The sequence below is a fragment of the Carlito syrichta genome, unplaced genomic scaffold (genome assembly GCF_000164805.1).
Source record: "Carlito syrichta isolate Samal-C Ts95f unplaced genomic scaffold, Tarsius_syrichta-2.0.1 Scaffold78539, whole genome shotgun sequence".
NCBI lineage: Eukaryota > Metazoa > Chordata > Mammalia > Primates > Tarsiidae > Carlito > Carlito syrichta.
Window position 1 is genome coordinate 321788 of NW_007022635.1, and position 24689 is coordinate 346476.

The 24689-nt window shown below is 42.4% G+C and overlaps 1 protein-coding gene across 2 annotated transcripts in view; it reads left to right on the forward strand.

Annotated features, from left to right (window-relative positions):
- The window catches only part of NTRK2 (neurotrophic receptor tyrosine kinase 2), a 199780-nt gene that overhangs the window by 165320 nt on the left and 9771 nt on the right, over positions 1-24689 (forward strand). The window contains exon 12 of one of the 2 annotated variants that reach the window (XM_008054303.2): positions 23508-23555. The exons of the other annotated variant lie outside the window; for it this stretch is intronic. Coding sequence (XP_008052494.1) covers positions 23508-23555 — 48 coding nt within the window. The remainder of the gene's footprint in view (positions 1-23507; positions 23556-24689) is intronic. 2 annotated transcript variants of the gene reach the window in all.

The following is a 24689-nucleotide window of genomic DNA, read 5'->3' on the forward strand; positions in this document are numbered from 1 at the left end:
AAAAAAAAAAAAAAAAATACAGAGAATACAGATGAAGAGATTTGAAGGTCAAGGTATGGGGGAAGGGCACAGAGCCTCCATTCCCCTTCCTGTTCTCCACCCTCCAGGGACCTCGTGCTCATCTACCCAGAATCTCTCCAAACCCTGTCCTGTTGGGTTTTTATGGACACTTCATGAAGTCAGCATTTCTTTCCCCTACGGTTATAATACAGGGTCCTCTCTGGGGAGAGTCTTATGACCCAAAATCAGAAAGGTAGGGGAAGATTAGTCAGAGAAATTCTATTTCCTGAGGTCTTACCCTGAGACTTAACACACCCAACATTATAATAAGAGACTGTGACAAGAACTATGGGAGTTATGAGCCTGAAACCGTGGAGAGAAACCAACATGCAGAGCCTAACACCCCACAACCTAATAATAAAAGGATAATCCCATACAACTATGATAAGCTAAGGACCCAGTGACCAAGTATAAGTACAAATGATCATCCATTTGATTGTCTCCATTTGAATTGGGCATCAATAAGATTAAATCACTTTTCTTGTAAAAATTGGTAGACTAAGAATAGAAGAACGCCTTCTTTGCATGATAAAGATGCTACATCTTACACCAACAGTCACCATCCTACTTAAAAGTGAAATCTGAGTTTTCCCATTAAAATCTGAAGCAACATAGGAATATCTACATCATCACTATTATTTCAGCATGTTCTGGAAGGTCTACCTAGTGGAAAGGACATGAAGTGGTGGATGTAAGAAGTTTATTCTTAAAAGGCAAAGAATTCATACTTGTAGATATTTTGTTTGCTTTGAAAATGGTGAAGAATCAAATTGCAAACTCAATGATAAATCTAAAGGTTCTACGATCTGTCTGGATATCAAATAGATATACAACATTTAGTAGCTCATCTGTATGTTAGCTATAATGTGAGACCATATGGTAGCCAAAAATGTCACTCAGGATAGAAAAACCACAAACAGCAACAATAACTATAGAAGAGGGACAGAAGAAAATAGGAACAGACGTGGGTGTACAAGGTTATTACTCTTCATATTCGTATAAAAGCAAAAAATGAAAGGAAAAAGTGGGAAATAATATCAGAATAATTAATTGAATGATGGTAAAATTGAAAAGATAGTAAAAGAAAGTACATACACTATAATGTTAAGCAAAAGTATAGAATATTAAACTATACTTAGTATATATTTTATATGCATTATGATTCAAACTTATTTTTTGCATAGTAAAAATGATGAGATCAGAATGTTAATATTTTGGGGATATGGGATTATATGTGGTTTTTACTTTCTTTTTTATATTTTCTGCATTTTTCAAATTTTCTGCCAAAAGTAAGTGCATGCTTTGTAATGCAAAATATTATTCAAACTTTTTATTTAAGGAAAAAATAATAATAATACCAGAGGAGTGAATGTACCTACCTAGTACTACTTTTCTTCACATACAAGTGTACACTATTTTGTGAGATTTATTTCTGATATATAATTTAAAACAAAATAAATAATGGCTTATTTACTAAAAATGGACAGTTCTTATCTTCATAATAGAGAGCAGCATTACTTACCTTGTGCTTTATTGAAGAAAAATCATTGAAATTCTATAATGAAACCTTATTATTAAATTATTTTGGTACAATGTCTTACTATATGACTTGGATTCAATTTCTGGAACAGAGGGAATGCCAAGACATACACAAAGTTTCTGGGAGGTGAAACATCCATTTCATTACTTCTTTGAAAAATAAATGACCTCACTTCCTTTATGACTGTAGTAATTAACACTCACAATCATACTGATTCAGAACGATGCTGTGTATTATTTATTACTACCCATTTGTGGCTTGGTGGTCCATCTAATGGGTATCTTTGTATCATTGAGGTTACTCTCATCTACCCTCATAATTTCTTACCAGAAGAGTCAAAATACACTTTTAAGAACCCGAAGCAACAGAGACCACAGATGAGCACACATTTTAATTCTGACTTTTAATTGGCCCGCATTGTATCCTATTCACCTTGATAAATATGCCATATTGACTGAATTCCATGAGTCCCTGCATTCCTTGTACAAAGTTTGGCACATAATAGTGGTTCACTAAATATTTGTGGATTGGCTAGGAATGAGAATAAAAGCCTGTGACCTCAAACTCTAGGCCCCACCTTCTCCTGTCACTGTGACTACCATGACCCCAGCAGGGTCTCAGCACATTTTGATTCTCATCTAAAGGCACGTATCCTAGGGTGCATTTCTACTCCACAAAAGTCTAGAGCTGTGACAGTCTGCTACATTTGGTCACCACCAGATATTTAAGCCGCGCTTGTTTCGCGCAGGGCACTGTGCTGAATTGGGCTGAGCATTTGTTTTTACAATGGGGAGTTGATTTCAGAGCCTGCAGCAAAGGCAGAGCAAGCTGTGCATTCTTGGGGCCAGGCCCCAGCGTGCTTGTGGGTTTTCTCCCCTTTGCTGCCTGCGAGTTACGCTGCTGCCTTTCCCCTAATCCCTGCAAATAGGCAGCGTGTGGGGAGCCTGTCAGCACAGTCCGTGTGTCTGCAAAATAGCAAACAAATTGCTGCTCTTTATTAGAAGTATGGATGAAGGACTTTGGGAAGCTCTGAAACTACAAGATTTGGGGTTTCTTGGTGAGTTTTTTCAAACTCTATTCCGTGGTGCATTTTGCTGCCAATGTCCCTCCCTTCCTCCTTCTATCCCTCGTTCTTTCCCTCCCTCCCCCTTTACTTTCCTCTCTCCGTTCCTTCTTACAGATCTTATAAATAAAATGAATCACTTTATCGATTTTTCTTGCTAATGAGGAGGAACACCCAGCTCATTCTTACTAAGTTGGGTCCTTTGTGAGAGACATGTCCTCTGTCCGGTGTCCACTATGCTGTCATGGGAATATTTTATTGACTTTGCCATTATCAACCTCTCCAAAATCTCAAGAACCTCTCTCTCTAATCCTGTTTCCAGCTTGCCCTCTGCTACTCTGACACCAACAGGCCTTGGACCTTCCCAGACTACAAATATTGACGTCACTCTTTTTGTCGTTTGTTGTTTTTCTTTTCCCACTCTTTTCTTCACTCTATCTAGTTTTGATTCTGGGGTCACTAGTTATTAAGTCATTGGTCCTCTGAGAAAATCAAAGCTGTTTGAAGAACAGGACACCCAGGAATGAGTCCCACTGGCCCATGTTCCACCACCATAAGCATTGCTGTGGCTCTGGTTTTCCTCCTGATGCTAAGACAGTCCTTGCTGTGGGGTCCTAGTCTCTTTCCTTTTGCCAGCTTAAGAAAATCACCCCAGCTATTGTCCCCTCCCTCCCCTTCAGCATCACATTTTCTCCTGAACTGGATGATTCTCCTTAGTTTACAAATCTGTAAACTCAGCGGGCATGGTGGCTCATGCCTGTAATCCCAGCACTTTGGGGGGTGGAGATAAGCGGATTACCTGAGCCCAGGGCTTCCAGACCAGCCTGGGCAACTTGGCGAGACCTCATCTCTACAAAAAGCCAAAAAAATTGCCTGGGCGTGGTGGTGCATGCCTGTGGTCCCCTTTACTTGGGAAGCTGAAGTGGAAGGACTGTCTGAGCCCAGGAGGTCGAGCGAGGTTGCAGTGAGCCATGATCATGCCACTGCACTCCAGCCTGGGTGGCAGAGACCCCAGCTCAAAAAAAAAAAAAAAATTGTGAGCTCATCTTTTTCACGTCTAAAAAGACATACTCCTCTTGATCTCACACGTCCCCTCTCCCTCACCTAGTGCTGCTCTTTCCTCCTTTGCCTCCTTTGGAAAGGGTTGTCCTTCCTCTCTCCGCTTCTTTTTAGCTCACTCTTATGAGGCTTTCATTCCCAGTGCTGCACCAGAGCAGCCCCTTCTGAGGTCACTGCATTGCTGAGTTCCACGACCACTCTCAGTTCTCCTGCTTGGCCGGTCAGAAGCACCCAGCACAGCTTCTTGTTTCTTCTTTACACACTTTCTTCACTGAGCCAGGCTGCTGCACTCTCTCTTTTACTCCAACTTCATTGGTGGCTTTTGTCTCCCGATCATGACTGTTGCCGAGCCCAGGAGCTTGATCTTTGAGCCCCTCTCCTCTCTAGCTGCATACTCTTCTTGGAGGATTCTAGCCAGTCTTAGGATCCTGATCGGTTTCGTGCTGGCTTTGCCCACATCTGGTGTCCGGCGGAAACCTGTCTTCTGGACTCCAGACTTGCATGCCAGTTGCCTGCTCAGCAGCTCTTCTTGGTTGCCAGGTGGGCACCTTGCACTTTGTTGTGATCAAAACAGAGCCCCGAGCTATCCTGAGATGTGACCCTCCCATGGCCTAGCCTAGCCAAAAAATGGACATTCAGGTTGAAACCCATGAGACCCGCAACCACACTCCTCACTCACACCCCAGCCCAACTCTTCATTCACTTTTGAGCTAGACTCCAGCTGCTTTGCTTCACCTCTGTACCCACAAACCTGGTGCTTCTCTGATCCCACCTCTAGATTACCACACTGTCCAGAGCCCACCTTGGACATCTCTCCCTACAGCCTTTGTACTAATGATTTCCTCTTTCTGGAGTTCTCTCCTCATCACCTTCTGGTTGTTTTTTGTTGTTGTTGTTTTTTGTGTTTTTTTTGAGTTGGAGTCTCACTCGGTCGCCCAGACTGGAGTGCAGTGGCCGCTCCTGGCCACCGCAGCCTCGACCTGCTGGGCTCCTACGATCCTTCCGCCTCAGCCTTCCGAGTAGCCGGAACTACAGGCGTGCGCTACCACCTCTGGCTGATTTTTTTGATTTATTGTTGAGATGAGGTCTCGCTGCCCAGGCGGGTCTCGAACCCTCGGGCTCTGTCAATCCACTCACCTCAGCCTCCCAAAGGCGCGGGATTACAGGCTGAGCCACCAAGCCCGACTTTGGTTGTTTTTTAGATAGCACCTTCTCCCAGAGCTCTTCCCTTACCATGGTTTCAAATGGCAGCCCTCACTTTCTCCCTAGACTGTCCCTGTCCCTCCTCCCTGCCTTACTTATGTTCAGAGCACTTGCCACTCTCAGATATGCTACAGATTTCCTTGTTGTCTTTGTTGTTGGTGGTGTTAATTGTCTGTCTCTTCCCACATAATGGAAGCTACATTGATGGCAGGAATTCTGGTTCATTTTCTTTGCTTTTCTTAAAATATTTCATTTAGTCAATATTTGTTGAATAAATGAGTAAAAGAATGAATGTCCCCAGTTGAATCAAGGGCACCGGAAGGTCCAGGTCTTTGTGAAGAGACGCATGACACTGAAAGTGAAAATGTTCGTGGCCCAGATGTTTCTACACGTGCAGATATATTTCATCTCGTAGACAAAACATTGAAATAACAGAATGCTTCATCCTTTCCCCAGAAGAGTGATACACAATTAATGTGGGTGACTCTGAAGTCCTTGCTAATCTACCATTTTCACTTCTAGCTAGTCTTGCATGCCAGTACAGTTCTTCAACTCAGAAAGAGACTGGATGATCTTAGCAAGGGTACTGGGCATACTTTGAGATGCAAGTCTTCTGGCAAACAGCATTGTCCTTCTCACCCATCACCCTCCCAATCCAAGTGTCATCCTTTGCAAGTCATTCTCCCCGTGACTGCCAGGGTTACCTTCATAAGACATACATTTACTTTATCAGAGGGGAAGCACTATTTTTAAGGCACTATGTAAGAATGCCATCCTCGTTCTAGATGACCCAATGAAATCAGTTCCAAACCCAAAGGAAGACCCTTGGCCGAAGTTATTGACCTGCCATGGGATTTTACCTCCACTCCAGGCTCATGGGTATCTGACTGAGCTCCTAGGGCTTGGTCTCTGGCTTGGGCTCTGCCTCTCCCTTGTTGGCTCCCCACAGTGCTGCTTCCCTGGTGATGAGATGGGTGATCCAGCAAGACCTGCCTGGCCATGGAGCCTCCCCTCTCCCTGAGCCTCTAATTTCAGTGAAAATTGGGACTTCCTCAATATGACCACTGCAACCCCACTTTGCTCACAGTCTGGCTACACCAATTATTAAAACCCTCAGTTCTTTGATGAGAACTATTGCTTGGTGAACATCTGGGCAAACAGCTGAGTGACTGAGTTCTAGGTCTGCTGCCAGAGCCAATGCAAAGGACTTAGAAGTCAGAAAATTGACTGTGAACAGCCAGTTTTCTAGAAGTCTGTGAAAGACCACGAATGTCTCTATGGAGGGAGGAATGAGAGAGGGTGTGTATCTGGATGACCTCCTAATCTATTCCCACGATCCAGCCTTCCTGACTAATTCTTGACATCTAAGAGGAGGAACTACATATTTATTTTGCTTCACTTACTGTCTGGGTGACTGAATTTCTCAGCACTTCAGTTCCCTCTCATCAAAATGAGGATCAAAATATCTACTTTACGGTGCTATGAAGAGGATTGGAAAATAAGATCCCTGGTCCATAAGAAAAACTCAGTGGTTGTTAGTCCTTCCTATAATATTGTACACAGTAGGTGTTCAATCTCACCGTTTTTAATTGATAGATTAGTTTCCTGGATCTGCAGTTATGATACCTGCAGTTACTCAGGAAGCCTTGTGGAGTGGATAAGAAATGACACCTGTGTTTCTGCTCCTATCACAGTAGCCTCCTCTCCCAGGGTAGGATTCCGACCCAGGAAGTCCCCTGAGCTGCTGGCCTTTCTCACCCCTCATGTCCCATCACTTAAAGGTGGCTCCCAGTGTCCTTCATTTCCAAGACCTGACTGATAGGTTGACCAGCTGCACTAAGGAACTTAATGACTATGTTGGTTTGATGTGTTCTCTTTACTAGGAGCAGTTGCATTGTCCCAGAGATTTTTGAAGGCAGAGAGCTAGAGTTCAAAGATTGGGATCTCTAAGGGTGGGCCACATGCAACTTGTCCTGACCTGAGTGGGGCAATTCGAGGGGGACATTGGACAGGCAATGCCTCAGCTCTGTGTGGGCCTGTTGCAGGGGCAAAGGCTTTATGCTTTTTTTTTTGAGTTGGAGTCTCACTCTGTCGCCCAGACTGGAGTGCAGTGTCCGCTCCCGGCCACCGCAGCCTCGACCTACTGGGCTCCAGCGATCCTTCCGCCTCAGACTTCCAAGTAGCTGGAACTACAGGTGCGCGCTACCACGCCCGGCTGATTTTTTGATTTATTGTAGAGATGAGGTCTCACCTGCCCAGGCAGGTCTCAAACCTGTGGACTCAGGCAATCCACTCACCTCAGCCTCCCAAAGGCGCGGGATTATAGCCTGAGCCACCGAGCCCGGCTGGCTTTATGCTTTGCCCTGTGTGGGAATAAACAGTTAAAAGACTGCAGGTTTCTTTTCAAGGCATTTATAATCTAGTTGGGGACAGGGATGAGTAAACAGATCGTTAAATGCATGGCTATCCTTGAAATCGGCAAAGAATTTTTATGGGGTCAGGAAGGAAGAAGAAACATTTAGCCCAGTCTGAAGTGGTCAGGAGAGGCATCCTGAAGGTGACTTCTGAGAAATAAAGAAATAGAATAAATGAACAGAAAAAACGCACAAACAAGAAAAGCGTCGGCATTGGCAAGACAGATGCAAAACATGGCACACAGAGCTACCGACCACAATCACATGGCACACAGAGCTACCGATCAAAATAGGAACACAGAGCTACTGATCATGACTACAGTGGCTAGGGCATGAGATGGGAACCTGCAGGAGATGGTTGACACCAAGACCAAGATTAGGAGCATGGATTCTAGGTCAGCTATGTGGTGACATGGTTTCGTCTTAAGTAAGGACGGTGGGCATTTCGAAAAGTTCTTTTCCTGCTGCGACGTGGAGGATGGACTGGAGGAAGGAAAGAAGGAGACAACGGGAGTTGGCTGTGTGAGATCTGGGAGGCTTAGGTTCCTGCAGCGGCTACTGCCTTTACAGCCAGCGTGAGTCCAGTCATAGATGGTGTGCTGTTTGGAATCAAGTAATGAGCTCTGTGTTTATGACCATATTACAAGCTCCTCCCACCTTCACAAGAAGTCAGAGACTCTTTGTAACGAAAGGTGAAATGAGACAGGAGACCAAGTATCCCCTAGCTCTTCTCTATATTTTCTTTGATTTGTGGGGCAGTTGCATAAGTCCTTGGTCTTTCCCTGCCCTTATGACACCTGGCATAAGCGACATCAGTTTCTGGAGGGGAGTTGAGAAATACAGTAACTGGTTAGATGCTATTAAATGGTATAGAATGCTCAAGGATGTGCTCAGATTTCTTCCCACCTATCACAGAAAGAGAAGCCTTCATCCAAAATGGCTCTCACAATTTCTTGGGCTGAAGAAACCCAGTGAGGAACAGCAAATATGAAAATCATTTCATACAATTCTCAGCTTGATTGCTAGATTTTAATCTTGCGAACTATCAAATATGAGAAGGCTTAATTGTGTAGAATTCAGCTTCCAAGCTCAAGGATTCTTGGTTAACAGTAATTTAGTTGGTCGGCTTAACAGTTAAACCTGACATGAACACTTACTCTTTGAAAGGACATTTTCTTATATTATTACAACCTCAAAAATGATCTGAGAAATTGGCGCTCCTGGACAGACCTCTCATCTTTCTCTCCATCTGATGGATAAAAAGTGCAGTTTTTCTAAGAAAAAGCTGTATTTCTAAATCATTTAAAAAGAAACAAGTGGAAATTTAATTTTAAGCCAGACACTTTTTTCTCTTTCCAAGTCAGTTCATTCTTCACGACTCTTTATTTTCCCCACCAGCATCTTCTACTTTCGTGTTTTAAGGAAGGAGTGTTTTATTGCCAACATCTTCACAACATGGAGGCCTACAAGCAGTGATAAAGATTGGGCTTAGATGATATATATTAAAAATGATAAATCATTTCCCAGCCTTCCATAGCATTTTATTTTCTCGGGGATCCTTACCTCCTTCTGACTCATGTAACTGGTTGATTAATGCCCCATGTCCCCTGGTACACTTTAATCCAGTGCCTGTGTTTCATTTGCCTGTCAATAGTGGTAGCCAATAAATTAATCACACAGCCACGCAAGCCCTGCCATGCAAGCTGCTGCCAGCCTACCACTGCCCATCAAAAAGCAGGCAGTTCGGAGCCTACATTTATCCAGTGCCCTCAAGACTCACACAGTTCCCAGCAACTGGAGCTGCAAATGCTCATTTCTTCATAGGCATGGGCTGGGAAAATGAGAGAAGGCTAATTAATGCATTCAAGGGATCCTACTGAATCAGCAAGCCCCTTAAAGGCACAACAGACACAAACAGGCAGCTGCAGCTCCTTGGGATTCAAAACAACAACAAAAGAGCTAGTTAAATATTTGAATAGCTAAAGTATATGTCTATTCATTCCCATGGAAATTGCTAAAATAGGCTGTCCTCCCATCTCCAGAGGAGTCAAAGTCATTGAAATCCCAAAGCCTTTTATCCTGTCAAACATGCCTTTGAAGAGCAGGACATTTACATCTCCATAACAGGCCGATTCAACATTAGTGGTAATGAAACTTGGGTGCATGAAAGGACTCCAGAACATGGTGCCCATTCACTCTGGTCTCTGGGGATGCAGAAGTAACTTTTGGAAAGTAAGACTACTATTACCCCGTTTCTGTGTTCGTTTGGCATCTTCTAGTTGCAAATGGTTTGAGCAATAATGGCGATTTATCGTTTCACATCAGTACACCATCAAGGAGTAAATACGAGCTTTGGATGTGGCTTGATCCAAGGCCCAAATGCTGTGATCAGGATCTGTCTTCTTCCATTTGGTTGGCCACATTTAGAAACAAACTTTTCTCTCATGGTTGTGGGAAAGATGACTTCCATCCACTCCTGATGCTATATCTTCCAGATGAAAAGAAAACGTGGTTCATGTCAACCTTTGTACACACATTGTAGACTTCATTTAACTTTAGTCACATGCCCATTCTTGAACCAACCAGTGTTGGCAGGCATTGGAACTATCCTGACTTATTTGGGTCTGAGCCATTTATTCCACCTTGAATCATATTGGCTGCTTGGGAGTTGGGTGGATAACCAAAGGAAAATCACTCCCAGTTGAGGAGAAGGAAGTGGATACAGGGTAGCAATCAAGACAACAACAAAAACACAAATAAAACAATTAGTCTGCTCAGGCTGCATAACAAAATACCACAGACTGGGTGGCCTAAACAATAGACATTTATTTTCTCACAGTTCTGGAGGCTACAATTCCATGACCAAGCTGCCGGGCAACTTTGTTCATGGTGAGGTCTCTCTTTCTGACTTGCAGATGGCTACCCTCTTGCTGTGTCCTCACATGGCCTTTCCTCTGTGGCTCCAGCAGGGAGAGAGAAAGAGAGAAGGCAAGAGAAGGAGAGGGAGAGAGGAAGCCGGAGGGAGAGGGGGGGAAAGGGAGGGGGAAGGTGGGGGAGGGAGACAGGCCAGTCGGTCAGGCAGGCAAGCTCTGGTGTCTGTTCCTGTAAGGACGCCAGGTCTACTGGATTAGGACCCCACCCTTATGACCTCATTCACCCTAATTACCTCCTTAAAGGTCTTGTCTTCAAATACAGTGACATTGAGAATGAGGACTTCAACATATGAATTCTGTGTATATACAAATCAGGCCATAATACAAACAAAAATGATAATCTCCAGTTTTGTATCTCTGATGCACCATGGTTTCGGTGTGATTTTATGTACCAGGAGTCCAGTTGTTTTTATGTTGTCTGAGAATAACTGCTTAGGTTAGGTAGCATCCAATCATGCTGCATCTATTTGTTGGCCATGCATTTAGGGACCAAGAAGTTTCCTGGAGACTGACCTTGAGTTATGATGCTAGAACTATGAAGACATTTGAAAATCACCAGACAGGAGACTTATGCCTTTTTAGAAGTCATCTCTTGAAAAGTTTTGAGACCCGCAAGAAAGTCAGAGGTCTGAGACCATAAAATCAAGACCCACTGACATTTCAAATCACAGTAATGTGACCCAGCTTCCTCACTCACATATACCATAAGATCTGGCTTCAAATGATATTTGACTATTAAAGAAAATCAAAATTTCCCCCAAATAATAAAGGTTTGCGTAATTGTTAAACTCTACTACACTAATTAAAAAATAATTCTCCAAGAGAAGCTCTGACTATGTGACAAACACAGGCAGCGTCTTGGAATAAAAGCATAACCTTCTAAGGGGGATAGCTGGGAAGGTCACAGCACTTTATTTTCAATATGCGTTCCTAGTTTTCAAAAGCTTCTTGCATCACTTTCTTGGTCACTTTTCATACGATATGTATTTACATACACATCTTCATATGTTTTACAGAGTATATATGTGGACATGTACTTGCTTAAGCATACATGTTAGCGTCTTTTTTATAAGATAAAAGCCCTATATTTTTATAGATGCCTTTGCATCAGATTCTTTGGAACTTCACTTTTGCCGAAGCAAGTGACCCTTAAAACAGAAAAGATTACTTCTCCTTCTGCAGTTTGGCAGGGGGTTCTGTTCCTTTTAGTCTTGCAGGAATCCAGAACTCTTTGATGCTTTCATGTGAACACGAGGCTACGTGATTCACTGAAGTAGGATAAAGAAGTGGAAAACCTAGGACTGACTATTAAATCTTCTGTCCACAAGTGCCATGTCATTTCTACTTATTTTTTTCCATTGGCAGAAACAAGGTCTATGGATTGGTGGGCGGGGGCGTATGATTCTCTGCCAGGCCAGGGAAGAGAGGTGAGCAGTGCAATATCTAACACACACCCTGGACCCATACCATTTGGCTCAGAACTCAGAATGCAAAGGTGAAAAGTTGGAATTCACTTATTTATTCAATCAGTTCCTTATTTAGCACCTAAAATGAACCAGGCTCCGTACTCAATGCTAGAAGTACAGTGAGGAGACGAGATAAGAAACATTTGTTGCTCATAAAGAATTTACAGTTTGGGGAGAGGTTACAGGTAAGTAGATAATGAAAACTCAGAGTGAGATGAACTATGACAGAGAAGGAACAGGATGCCTTGGAAATACAGAAAATAGGAGATAACACTAATGAATATTCCCTCTGCTGTCTACCTCTGAGCTTTACAATGTAGCCTTTACTATTTTGTGGGCATTTCATGTCCTATTTTTGAAATCCTTCCATCAGAAACGGAGACATTTATTGAATACCTACCATGTGGAAATCACTCTGCTTGACACTGGTGTAACTGTCATGAAGCTTGTGGAAGAGGATACAAAGTTGGATAAGAAAAGATTTTTTCAACACTGAGGGCTTAAACTCTAAAAGGAGATATAAGATTGCATAAATAATTCACACAACGGAGTATGTGGTGTTCCTTGTAAGAGACAAACAGCCCAAATGTCAATGGCATTTTGATTTGCTAATAAAGAAATGCTTCATGAGAAAGTTACTCTTACTGTGAATTTAGTTGCGTAAATGGGATTTAACGATCAAAAATGAAGCATGTGAGGGTTACGTTTTAGGTCGAGAAAAAGATTAGATGCTAAGACACCACATTTGGAAGCTTGATGAAAGCAGGGAATGTGGTGATTTTACTGTACTCATTACTTCTCCAGCATTTATAGACTGTCTTATATCTACCAGGTGGTCAATGAATCGTTTTTAAACAAATTAATGGGAAAATTCAAAAGACATTTTAAGGCATCTTTATTTAAGGAATGAAAGCTAACAGTTTAACGGGAATTTTAAGATAGAATTAGGTGGTAAAGCTGGAGCCAGGCCCTAAGGTCAAGATTTTGAATGTCATTGAAGATTTTGGACTTTATTATTCCCTTACCCCATATTTACATAACATCAAAGTGTTTACAGAAGTCTTACAGACATATCAGCTCACAGGACCCTAAAACAGACCCTTCCTGGGGATTCATCCAACAGAGAAGGACTCAGAGACAGATTCAGTAGTTGTAGAGACTCTGTCAGGAAACGGTGAATCCAAATCTTAAACCCAAGGGATGGAGCCCAAATCCAGTGCTGTTCTTTTGTCCTGTATCGTTTCTTTGTTCTGGGGGCAGAGAAGCACTTTTTGCTTTTTGGGAGGGGCAGAAATGGCAATATCAGAGCTGTTTCTTGAGAAGTGTAAGATCAGCTGGGAGAGAAATGGACTGGCAGCCAGGTCACTAGTGACAAGAACATTAGAGTAACATGAGAGAAGAGCTACCATGAACATAGGCAGGCTAGAATTTCTTTTTAATGAGAAAAAAATGGTTTTAGGATAAATTCTAACCCCGCTGACCTATGACCTAGTACTTTTCAGTCTCGGTACTATTGACATTTTGACCCTAAGTTCTTTGTTGTAGGGAGTGTCCTATGCATCGTCCCTGGCCTCTGCTGATTAGATGGTCCTAGCACATACCCTCCACCCACTCTACCATTGTGACAGTCCCAAATGTCCCCAGATACTGCCAAATATCCCCTGAGAGGCAAAGTCGCCCCCATTTGAGAACCACTGACCTAGTCAATCCATTCTGATTAGTTTTCAGAAAAGCAGTGAACCCTAAGGAACACATTGGGCATTTAGGAGGAAAACACTAAGGAAAGAAATGCAGCTTCATCGCATGGGTCTGGGCTTCTTCCTCCGATAGTGTCCACGTCCAGTGTAGGACCCTAGGCAGGAAGGCCTGTCGTTAGTTTGTCTGACCTGCACTGCATTTTAAACAATGGGTTTTCATTTGGTTCTACTTATGGTCCTTTTATCCAATTATTTTTATTCAGCACCCGGCTTTATAAGTGCATATAATCCTATTATGTTCTATTTCGTTATGGGAGCTTCCTAATAGAAGAGCACACAATAATAAAATTGGCTATTGTGTAGAGCCTCACACATTTCCTGACCTTTGCTGGATTCAGGAGTGGGATGGTGGGATGGGAAGGGTGACACCAGGTCACCAAAAAGAAAGACGAAGGCACTGAAGAGTGTCATGGAGCAGATCATGAAGTTCCCAGATTAGTGAGAAGAATTTGAATACAGTTGAAATGGAAAATATTCTGTAGTGAAAATCAAGGTTGGAAACGTTACCATTCTCCTTCTCCTTCCAAAATTCCATAACACAACCACAAAAAGTTTTCTATGTGGTGCTTTACATGAGTTACAACAAATGTTGGTCTAGAAGGAGTAAAAAAAGAATTCGCACGTTTTATATATATGCATATAAATAATGTAAGTATAAATATGAATATAGCTATAAATATGTAGCACAAATTGCAAAGGCATTTTCAGATACATTTAACGTGATAACAAAGCTTGTCAAGGAAGAGTGGAGAGCAGAGACTTCCTTCATTGTGGACCCACTTGTTGACTGGCCATAGTGGACAGGTCTGGGCACATTAGCCAAGGAACGAGTCATTGTTTAGGTTTTCCATGGAAACAGAACCTCATGGGAATTTGACATAGGGGGTTTGCCAGACTCTGGGGACTTGTGACTCTCTTTGAGGGCTACTTACATCACTTTGAAGATGATTCCCTGACAATCGGTCAATTTCCTTCCCAAAGCCTTGCTCTGAGTGCTAACCAGTATTATTTTGCAGAGAGAAGGGAATTTGGGGCATGTCTCAGACTATCATCCATCCAACATGAAGACAGTGTTAACAGGGAGATGGTGTGTGTGTGCAACCAGACATTACCTGCCTTCCCTGTAGGGAGCTTGTGACAGCTCAGGAAATGTTTATAGAGCATTCTGAGCCCTCACCAGGGTGGTTCTGTAGAAAGGCAAAGATTTGATAGAACTCTCTCACATCTGTCAATTCTGATTATTAAGCCGAGGTTGTCCCTGCCTTTCTAAAAGTTCTAAGTGTGGAAACTAATTATTGGGAGTTTCAGGCTCCATTTTTCACCTAGGCAGGGAAGACTTTGACCACCTGTGTGAAAGCAAAAGTCTTCTAGAATCTACAGTAGATTTTCAAAACTCAACTGTTTGTATGGTTTAATTGTGAATGACTAAAATGCAGACCTATTGAATTGTCTTTGAAATAATCTACCTGTTCAAAATGAAAGAGAGAAGTAGTTGGCAACTTTTTTCTCAAAATTAAATGCTTGAAACAAACATGCAATCAGGACACTTTGTTATCTTCCAGGGATGTCTTTTGCCTATCCACATGTGAGGCTTCTGAACTTTAAGTCTATGAGATGTAAGGCTTTTTTAAAAATGCTGCAACAGAAACTGATAAGTTTTCCCCAATTAAAGTAATAGCTGATCTCTAGTAAGTTGTGTGGCATGTAGCAAGTATTTTGTAAAGGCCATTTTTAAAAATCGTTTTTGCAGAGCACAGGCCTAGTCTCTTAAGATGATGATCTAGTATCCCAAAAAGCATCGGAGTATTATCTAGCAGGAGAAAATCTAGGCCAGTTGACTGAGTGCTTTTCCTTAAATTGCAAATGATCTCACATTCCCAAAATACCCAGGCTCGGGAAAGCTATATAAGGCCATGTGTCAATCTTTTCTCAGTCATATGGGCCTAATGTTTTGTCCTATAGACCACAAGCGCTTGAACAGGACCTGGATGCCATCTCTCAAACTCCCGTCTTCATGGAGTAGGAGACAGAGTTTATGTGAGGGGAAGTGACTCATTCAAGGTCACGTTGTTCATTTCTGGCAGTCTAGAGAGTGCCCACATAGTCTGATATCTAGCCCACTCTTTATTCCACATGGCTGCCTGGAATGCTGGGTTCTAAGAATTGCTTGTCTTTAGATACCATCATCGGCAATGTTCCATTGGAGGGCCACACATGAATCAGGAGAGTAGTAAATATATTTGCAAAAATAATGGTTTTTGTTAGGTGCATAATTTGCACATTGGCATTCTCATTACCCTTGCTATACTTGATATTGCTATGCTTTTTAAAATTGGCATTCTCATGTATTCATTCCAAAAGTACTTACAGAGAGTCTGTGCTAGACACTGGAGATAGGAGTGAACGACACAGACAGATGACTGTAGCAATGACCGTTGGTATCTCACCCATATCCTCCCTACTCTCACCATTCTAGAACTGGCCCACAGTTTCTTGGTGTAAGAGCCAGTGACTCTCAGGGTAAAGGCTATCTCTTAGCTGAAAGCTTTCAGGCAATGACAGATGGAAATTGGAGGGTGAATGACCCAATTTCCTCATCTTTTGGATGGGATAACTCTGAGGTGCAGTCTGCACCATCATTTCAGTTCCCCAGGGGTTTGAACTCTGGTTGGCCAGAGTGCAGCCCACTGGGTAACGTAGCCATTATGGGATTCCTTCCGCTTCCTGTGGCACTTCTTTACTCCTCTTTTAGTGCTTCCTGAGATCCCTTCCTAAGAAACTATCTTCTCTTAAATCCTTGAGTTGGGGTCTATTTCAGGGGGAGTCAGTCTAAGATGGTCACTGACTTCGTGGAGCTCAAATTCTAGCAGAGGATGCAGACAATACAAATAAACCAAGTAAATAAGGTCACATGTTGGTATATCTTGGGAAGAATGAGATAATAGAGTGATTGGAAAGGGACACAGAGAGACTCTGTTTAAAGTGGTGAGGCTGGGGTCCCTCTGAAAGTGTGAATTGGATCTGAGACTAGAAGGATGAAAAATAGTTAGACATAAAATGGTGTCTGAGAAGATTCTGCAAAGAGTCAAGAACAAATGCAACGTGAGAAGGAATAGGAAAGAGACCACTGTGGCTGCCTCATAGGGAATGCAGGGTTTGGTGGTTCACGTCACATGAGACTCCATAGTGATGCTCAGAATTTCATACTAAATGCAACAAGAAACTTTTAGAGGGTTTTAAGCAAGGGAATGCATTCACCTGAGTTATACTTGAAAATGGTTACTCTGGAAAGAGATTGGGGGAAGTGAGAATGAAACAGGGTTCTGAGTTAAAAATTTAGGTGAGAGATGATGGATGGCTCTCAGTACCCAAACTCGATTGTTGATGGCAGAATTAAATAGAATACAAACCCAGAGCATGTATGCATTTATATCTTTGTCTCTGTAGGTGTTTATATGTATTCCAGTGGTTCTTAGCATTGGGGGAGGATGAAGAACCCTTTGAAAATATGATGAAATCTGTGGACTTTCTTTCCAGTAAAATACAAATATGCACAGACTTATAATTTTGAATTTGTGATGGGGTGGAGAAGCCATTGAGAAGGAGACAGTTAATAAACCCCAAGCATATCTCTATTTTTCTTTGTGTGGATTGGTTGGGATAGGCACTCTATTATGGTAAATCAGTCCCACAGCGGATAATAGTTCCAACACAATAGTTTTACATGGATAAGAGTTGAAGGAAAATTAGTTCAGCATCACTGGCCCTCTGGTAGGATGATTCTGAGATGTGTTCTACTCTGTCTATGCTGTCACATAACAACACTGGGAGAATTGGTTGCTCACTGGAACAGCCCTATGCTGTCTTTAAGTCATGACCTACAAGTTGTCCCCAGTTTTGTCTTCACTTGCTAGGTAGAAGGGCAAAGAGCATGGGAGAGCACACATGGGAAGTCCTGATAGGCCAGGCCTGGGGGTGGGACCTATGGCTCTGCTCCCCTCTCACTGGATAGAATTTAGTCAAAAGGCCACAACAAACCACAAGGGAAACCAGGAAATGTAATCTAGTTGTTGGACCAGAGGATTAAAAAAAAAAAAAAAAAAAAAATATATATATATATATATATATATTCTGCAAAGATTATGTGTGTGTGTGTGTGTGTGTGTGTGTGTGTGTGTGTGTGTGTGTGTGTGTATAAAATGTATTTTTCAGAACAGAGCTAACAGTTTCAGCCTTAATGCACATAGGAGCTGCTCCAAGTTACTTTTTAAATTTTATAAAATAGTTTTAATTAATGAATTTATCTTTTTTTATAGATAAGATCTTGCTCTGTTGCCACACTGGAGTGTAGTGACACAGTCATAGCTTACTGCTGCCTCAAACTCCTGGGCTCAATTGATCCTCCCACCTCAGCCTCCCAAGTAGGTAGGGCTACAGGCATGTGCCACCACACCTGGCTAAGTTTTAAAAACGTTTTGTAGACATGGGGTCTTGCTGCATTGCCCAGGCTGGTCTCAAACTCCTGGCTTCAAGCAGTACTCCCACCTTAGTCTCCCAAAGCATTGGAATTACAGACATAAACCACCATGCTCAGCCTGCATTTTTGCTGCTATCATTATGGTTATTATTATTATTTCATAAAACAGTGGAAATGTCACATTGCAAGTTTGAGGAAGTCAGATGAAGTTGGCCAGCAGGAGGTAATATCCTTTCCATCATGATTTCTAGAACTAGTTTAACTTGGCCCAAACTGTACTGTTCTATGCCCTAAGGAACTGGAATTAATTTGAAGCAAACTGTTACTCACTCCGATTATGTGTCAGTAGGAAAAGGAGATGAAGACATTGTCAACAAGGCGATCCTTAGCCTTCATTTCTCTTCCACTGCAGTGAGCAGTCATTTTAGATCTTTGACCTGACAGTTCATCGGCTACTCAGGCAAGCACTTTGAGTGTCTGCTCCGGACTCAGCAATGACCCACCCTCTCCCTGTTGCATTTCAGCCCAGGGACTTCTCTCAAATGTCCTTTAGGGAGTAGGTGTGGTCATAAGAAGTAGGAAGGGGGGGCTGGGGAAAAAAAAGAAGTAGAAAGAGAAGTCCATTTCTGTTGTGAAACCTATTTTCCCCTGCTTCCATCATGATGTTGAAGACACATTTCTTGGGACTGTAGGGTGGTGAGTCGTACCTTAAGATTTAAAGAAATTACATTTGAGGACACAGCACATTTTAGTTTCTTTAAAGTTAAAAGGAAGAACAGCCTATTTTTTTCTCTTGATATACTAAAATGAATTTTCTGAAACTTAAAAAAAAAAAGTGGACCAGGCTCAGTGGCTCAGCCTGTAATCCCAGCACTTTGGGAGGCCAAGGTGAGTGGATTGTCTGAGCCCGTGGGTTCGAGACCCTCCTGGGCAACTTGGCGAGCCCTCATCTCTACAATAAATCAAAAAAGTTGCCGGGCGTGGTAGCACGCGCCTGTAGTTCCAGCTACTCGGAAGGCTGAGGCGGAAGCATCGTCGGAGCCCAGTGGGTGGAGGCTGCAGTGGCCGGGAGTGGCCACTGCACTCCAGTCTGGGCAACAGAGTGAGACTCCAACTCAAAAAAAAAAAAGAAAGAAAAAAAGAGTGGGAAGCTGCATTCTCTTGAGAGCAGAACCCTTCTAAGCCTCACATTCAGTGTGTGTGATTCAGTACTGACAGGGAAGGTCAGGTTTCTTCCATGTTGCCTGTTTCTGGCTCCTTCCTCTCATTTTCTCATTTGCCTCATAAATATTCCTTTTCAACCCCCTATATTTTAGCTGTTTCCTCTAAGAGACATTTGAAAAGTAATCTTTTTTTTGGCCTTTTATTTGATTTAGTTTGAATTCCATCTTTGAGTTGTCAATGTGCTATTTTTTCCTACATTCCTCCTCTCTGGTCAGGAAAAAGATTGAACTTTCTTCCCTAAGATGGATTTAATTGGTTAATTTCATAATTTAGACTCTTTTTTGGTCTGGATTCTAAAAGGAGGAGGGTTCTTGAAGCTCACTTCAGCTACATTTGCTTTTGAAGGAACCCTTTATTTTGCAGTGAATAAAGTGTCTCTTATTAAACAGAAAACAAAAGAAGGTTTGGCAAGACTCTACTCCCAATGGGTGAGACATCATAGGAAATTGAGAAATTGTTTCTTTTTGGCCTTGTGGGAAAATTTTGCTGGTGAAATTTAGTATTAAAGTTTTTAGACTACTGCTTAAATCCATCAAGAAAGAACTGCTGAATGAGTAACAACTTCCAGGAGGTACCATTTTGACCTTTCTATATCTGGTGTGTTCAATTTTCCAAGTACTCTGCAATCAAGAAGATTACTTTCTCTCTCACATGTATGATTGTGTTACTTTAAAAGAGAACTTAGAAATATTTCATCGATGCAAGAATAATTTTGTCAAAAGTTAACCTCAGCTGGGTGTTCCTTCATTTGTGCCTGGAAGAAAGGGCGTTGTATATGCCTAAACAAGAAACGAATCCTACACACAGAATACATTTTTCATTCCCCAGTTGATCTGTGGGCTCTGGAACACCGGCGTATCTCCCCTTAGTCATTAAGCCTGTGAACTTCAGACCACTGTGCCAACTGGATGTGTTCCTTACATTTTCTCCACATAGACATCTTACTTGGGATTCGTGCTCCGAAACAACGTTCTCAGTTTGACCCTGAAATCTGTTTCTTTAAGTTCCTTGGGGACTTGATGGGTAGAATACAACCATGTACCGGATTGTCCAAACCTAAAACCTCATTGCTTTTTCTCCACAGGCCGTTCCATTTGCAACTGATCCCAAGTCCTGTTGATGTCCCAAATTTGCCTGCAGTCATCTCTTCACCTTCCCACTCCCAAAGCCCATGTCAGGCCACAATTCCCTCATGCCTTGATTTATCTAAAAATCTTCATTGGACTCCTGTCTTCAGTTTTTTCTGCTTATAATCCTGATTTCATAATTTTTCTAAAATCTTGATCATGTTACTTCCTGGCCTGAGGCTGATTTTTTTTTTTTTTGACCCTCACTATAACTTTCCCTATAAAATCCAAACTCAACCTGCCTCTTGCTTATATTTCTCAGTGTTTCCCCCTTTCCAGCTACCTAGTGCCTTGTCGCATTCAATACTTCCAGCTTTCGCCATACCTGGACAATGAGTAGAGTGAGTGCTTCTCCCTCTGCTCTTTTCCATCATTAGCTAATCCTCATCTGTTCTCCAGAAGTCAGAGAACTCTCCCTTGAGCGCTCACCCTGATCAAAGATGGGAATAGATGTTCCACCTCTGAGCTCCCACGAACCCTGGGTTCACTTCTAGGAGGGCCTGTCCTCACCAAATGCTCACTGAGGGCAGGCCCTGCAGCTCATTTCTCTTTGAAACTTCTGCTCTGCCTGTTGAATACATACATGAGAATGAATAACTACTTACAGTGTTTTTCTATATTTAAAATTGAATCTTGATTACAATGTTGTAATTTTGGCTATTTTGGAGCATTGGGAAAAGGCAACAAAGAAAGAATGAAGAAAACCTGAGTTTTGATTGAACTCCTGCTGGGTCACTGCAAGCTGAAACTTTTACCCAGCGTATCAGCCTCTCTGAGTCTGGGTTCCTTGTCAACGAGCACAGGATAAATTATCTATCACCTTAACACAGCTTGACTGAGGGCCAAGGGAGAAATATCCAGGGTGGGTAGAGACACTTGGTGAATTGGAATGACTGGACAAGTGAGAGAGATTTTTATTCTTTTCATATCTGCGGTTCTCCTGAATGCATGAATGCAAAACACCAGCCTGGGGGAGGTGGGGTATGAATGGTTTCATGGGGCACAGATGGGAGGGGATGTTTGCCAGGTCTTTGCTCAGGTACGCAGAGTCACACCAATGGGGGGGGGGAAATCCAGCAATTCCCCTGAGGGAAATTGTTCACCTTAGCTTTCCCATTAGGTGGATTTCAAAAATACATTCAAGCCCTCTCATATACTGACTTTGAAAATGAGACCTGATATAATCTCCGTAGCAGTTTGGTAACATGTTGAGAATTTTAGCAATATTCACCCTTTTTGAATGAGTAATTCCATTTCTAGGATTATCTTGAGGGACTGATTTTTTGACAGGAGGAGGGGAATGCTTAAGATGTGTAAAGATGTTCATTGCAGTTGTGTTTACTACAGTTAACCATCAAAAATAATCTGAAATGTACAGTCAATGAGGGATCGCCATGGTGTTATCCTTCAGTGGGTCCTCTGTAAAACGGGAAAGTAACTTTGGAAAATACTCAAAGTGAAAACAGCAGGCTTAAAAAAACTTAATCAGGTTGGGCATGGTGGCTCAAGTCTGTAATCCCAGCACTTTGGGAAGTTAAGGCAAAAGGATTGCCTGAGTTCAAGGGTTTGAGACAAGCCTGGGCAACTTGGTGAGACCTCGTCTCTACAATAAATCAAAAAATTAGCTGGGCATGGTGGTGCATGCCTGTGATTCCAGCTACTTGGAAGGCTGAGGCGGAAGGATCCTCTGAGCCCAGCAGGTGGAGGCTGCAGTGGCCGTGAACATGCTGCTGCACTCCAGCCTAGGCGACAGAGTGAGACTCCGACTCTAAAAACAAACAAATAAACAAAAAACCCTCAATCAACAGTTTAATTAAAGCTATGTAAATCAAACAAATATAGGAAAGTGAAAAATGACCAGTGGGAAAATACACCTAATTTTAAACAGGGTTAGTTGTAACCAAGAAATATACAGGCACCACCCTGCCTCCCTAGACTAACAGCTCCAGTGAATGAAGTTCACTGTCTTCTGTGCAAAGGAATCTTTATTTGGCTTTGGACTGAGGCCAGGCCTTCATCTCATCTTCTAAAACCTGGAAGGAAGCATTTGGAGAAATTGCAATTAGAAGTAAAACAGGCTTAGAAGTTGGAGGGCTGTGTTTGCAGGATACCAGGGAAAGAAAACCTAAATTTACACTTGAACAGATAATAGTCATGAACAACAACTTTGTAAGGCATCCTTGAGTGTGCAATGGGTTTTTACATACATTGTTTGCCTTTAAGTTGGCTCCTCTTCCACTTAGCTAGCTAATTATCCCAGCTGCCTGTAACAATCAGAACTCAGCCGAAGAGGAGAGAAACAAAGTTACTTGTTTGGGCTTCATTCCCTTTATCGGCCTCATATCCAGGGAATTCCCCTTGTGCAGAATTCACTCTGAACCCAGTGGAAATTACCTAGAAGGGAATAATCAGGGCCAGGAAACAAGCAGACATTTCACTGTGGTTTATTCACTGTAAGTCCTCCAAACATGGAGCAGTTCTTTCCTTGCACGTGCCTGCTGGACCTTGTGTCGTAGAGGCACACAGCTGCCCCACGCCGCCAGTGTCACACTAGAGGGAATCCATATAAATTAAGATTCCTTTTTCTCCCCTCCTGAATCTCCTTCTAGCCCAAGTGTCAGCTCTCCCACGGGGTTTTGTGTTCCTTTTTTTACTGCCTGTCTCAGCTTCAGAAGAGATCTTGTTTTCTCTTATTATTTTCCCACATTGCTGAGGTTCAGAACTGGAGTGCATTTGTCAGATGCATTGTGTATCTTCACCCCTGCAGCTTTGCCGTCAGATGATTCAATGCAAGGCAATGATCTCTACACTTAGGTGGAGGAGAGAAAGTGAGAGAGAGAGAAAACAGCTCAGAGCCCTTAACCCTGGGTTTTGGCCATTTTTCTTGAAGACAAGCTGCTGTCTCTTATCTGATTTAAACCTTCATGTTCTCAGGACGAGTAATAAATCTTTACACAAAAATCCAAGAATTCTTCTCCCCCTGTTTGATAGGAAGCTTTGGTCCCCAGTGTGTGTGTGTGTGTGTGTGTGTGTGTGTGTGTGTGTGCGTGTGTGTGTGTGTGTGTGTTTAGTTTTGTTTTGCTTTTTGGGAGTTTGCTGCACCTTTTGACCAAGGACAGTGCTGATTGTCTCTGGTTTACACTTCTCTTTCGACGTTTATTTTATGTTTTGTTGTGGTTTTCAGATTTCTCATGGTTTGGATTTGGGAGAGTAAAATCAAGACAAGGTGTTGGTAAGTAGTTACTCCTTTGGATAAATCATGAGTTTATGTTTTTTAATTCGGATGAAAGTGCTCAGATCCTCTTTAAATTCCTTGGTCCTTGATTCATTTTCTGTGTTCCCGGTTTTTGTTTTATTGAAGAAGGAGATCTAGAATTTTTCCAGAAAGGGCATTACTTTGCTAATTGAGTTCAATAAATGGTTTTATATTTTCAAAGTCGACTTGCTTTTATCCCTTGCGGAAGTGGAAGTGTCAACTGTCCTTCTTGTGCTAGGTTGCAATGCATTTTTAAGAAGATTAGAGATACAACAATGGCATTACACATGCAGCAAATAGTTGGTTGAATAGTCAGGCCTGGACTAGTTTGGGTCTTAGCTTTCTTCCATTGGCCAAGATGTAGTAGGGTTCTAAATTGGCAAGTCAGCTGTTCAATGATGACCATTTCAGAACAGATTCCAATGTCCAGATGCTGTGATTTGTGCTTGATTGCATTCTATCCTTTGCATTCAGACTATATGCAGACAATTGAAAGGCAGAGTTTTTAGCTCACTGAGTGAATACAGATGATGTAGCTCATCATTAGGATTGAAATCAGGTGTGATCTCCTGGGCACTCCGATTTGTTCAGTATTTTCTGTGGGTACAGAGACAACACAGAGGAATTGCTTAGAAGGTGTGAAAAAAACCAGACTGTCCTGAATCTTTCATGTGGGTTTCCAAGATCTGGCCACTGTGGGCATCTGTTGGTTAGTATTTCTTTGGGTAGCAAGGTTGGCCATAGATAAAAATTGCAAAATAGGAGAAGTATACACATGCCAGGGACCTGCTTCACCTGAGCCGTCCACCCTGTGCTTGTTCATCCCATCTGTATAGGGAACTCTGTTTCCTTTCACTTTGAATGTGACATCAAAGCTTGTCCTGTTAGACAGCTTCTTTCAATGTCTGTCCAGTGATCCAAAAATTTACCCTGATCCTTACTTACTAGCCCTGTGAATTCCAAGGTTAAAGTTCTTTTTTTTTTGAGTTGGAGTCTCACTCTTGTCACCCAGACTGGAGTGCCGTGGTCGCTCCTGGCCACTGCAGCCTCGACCTGCTGGGATCCGGCGATCCTTCCACCTCAACCTTCCAAGTAGCTGGAACTCCAGGC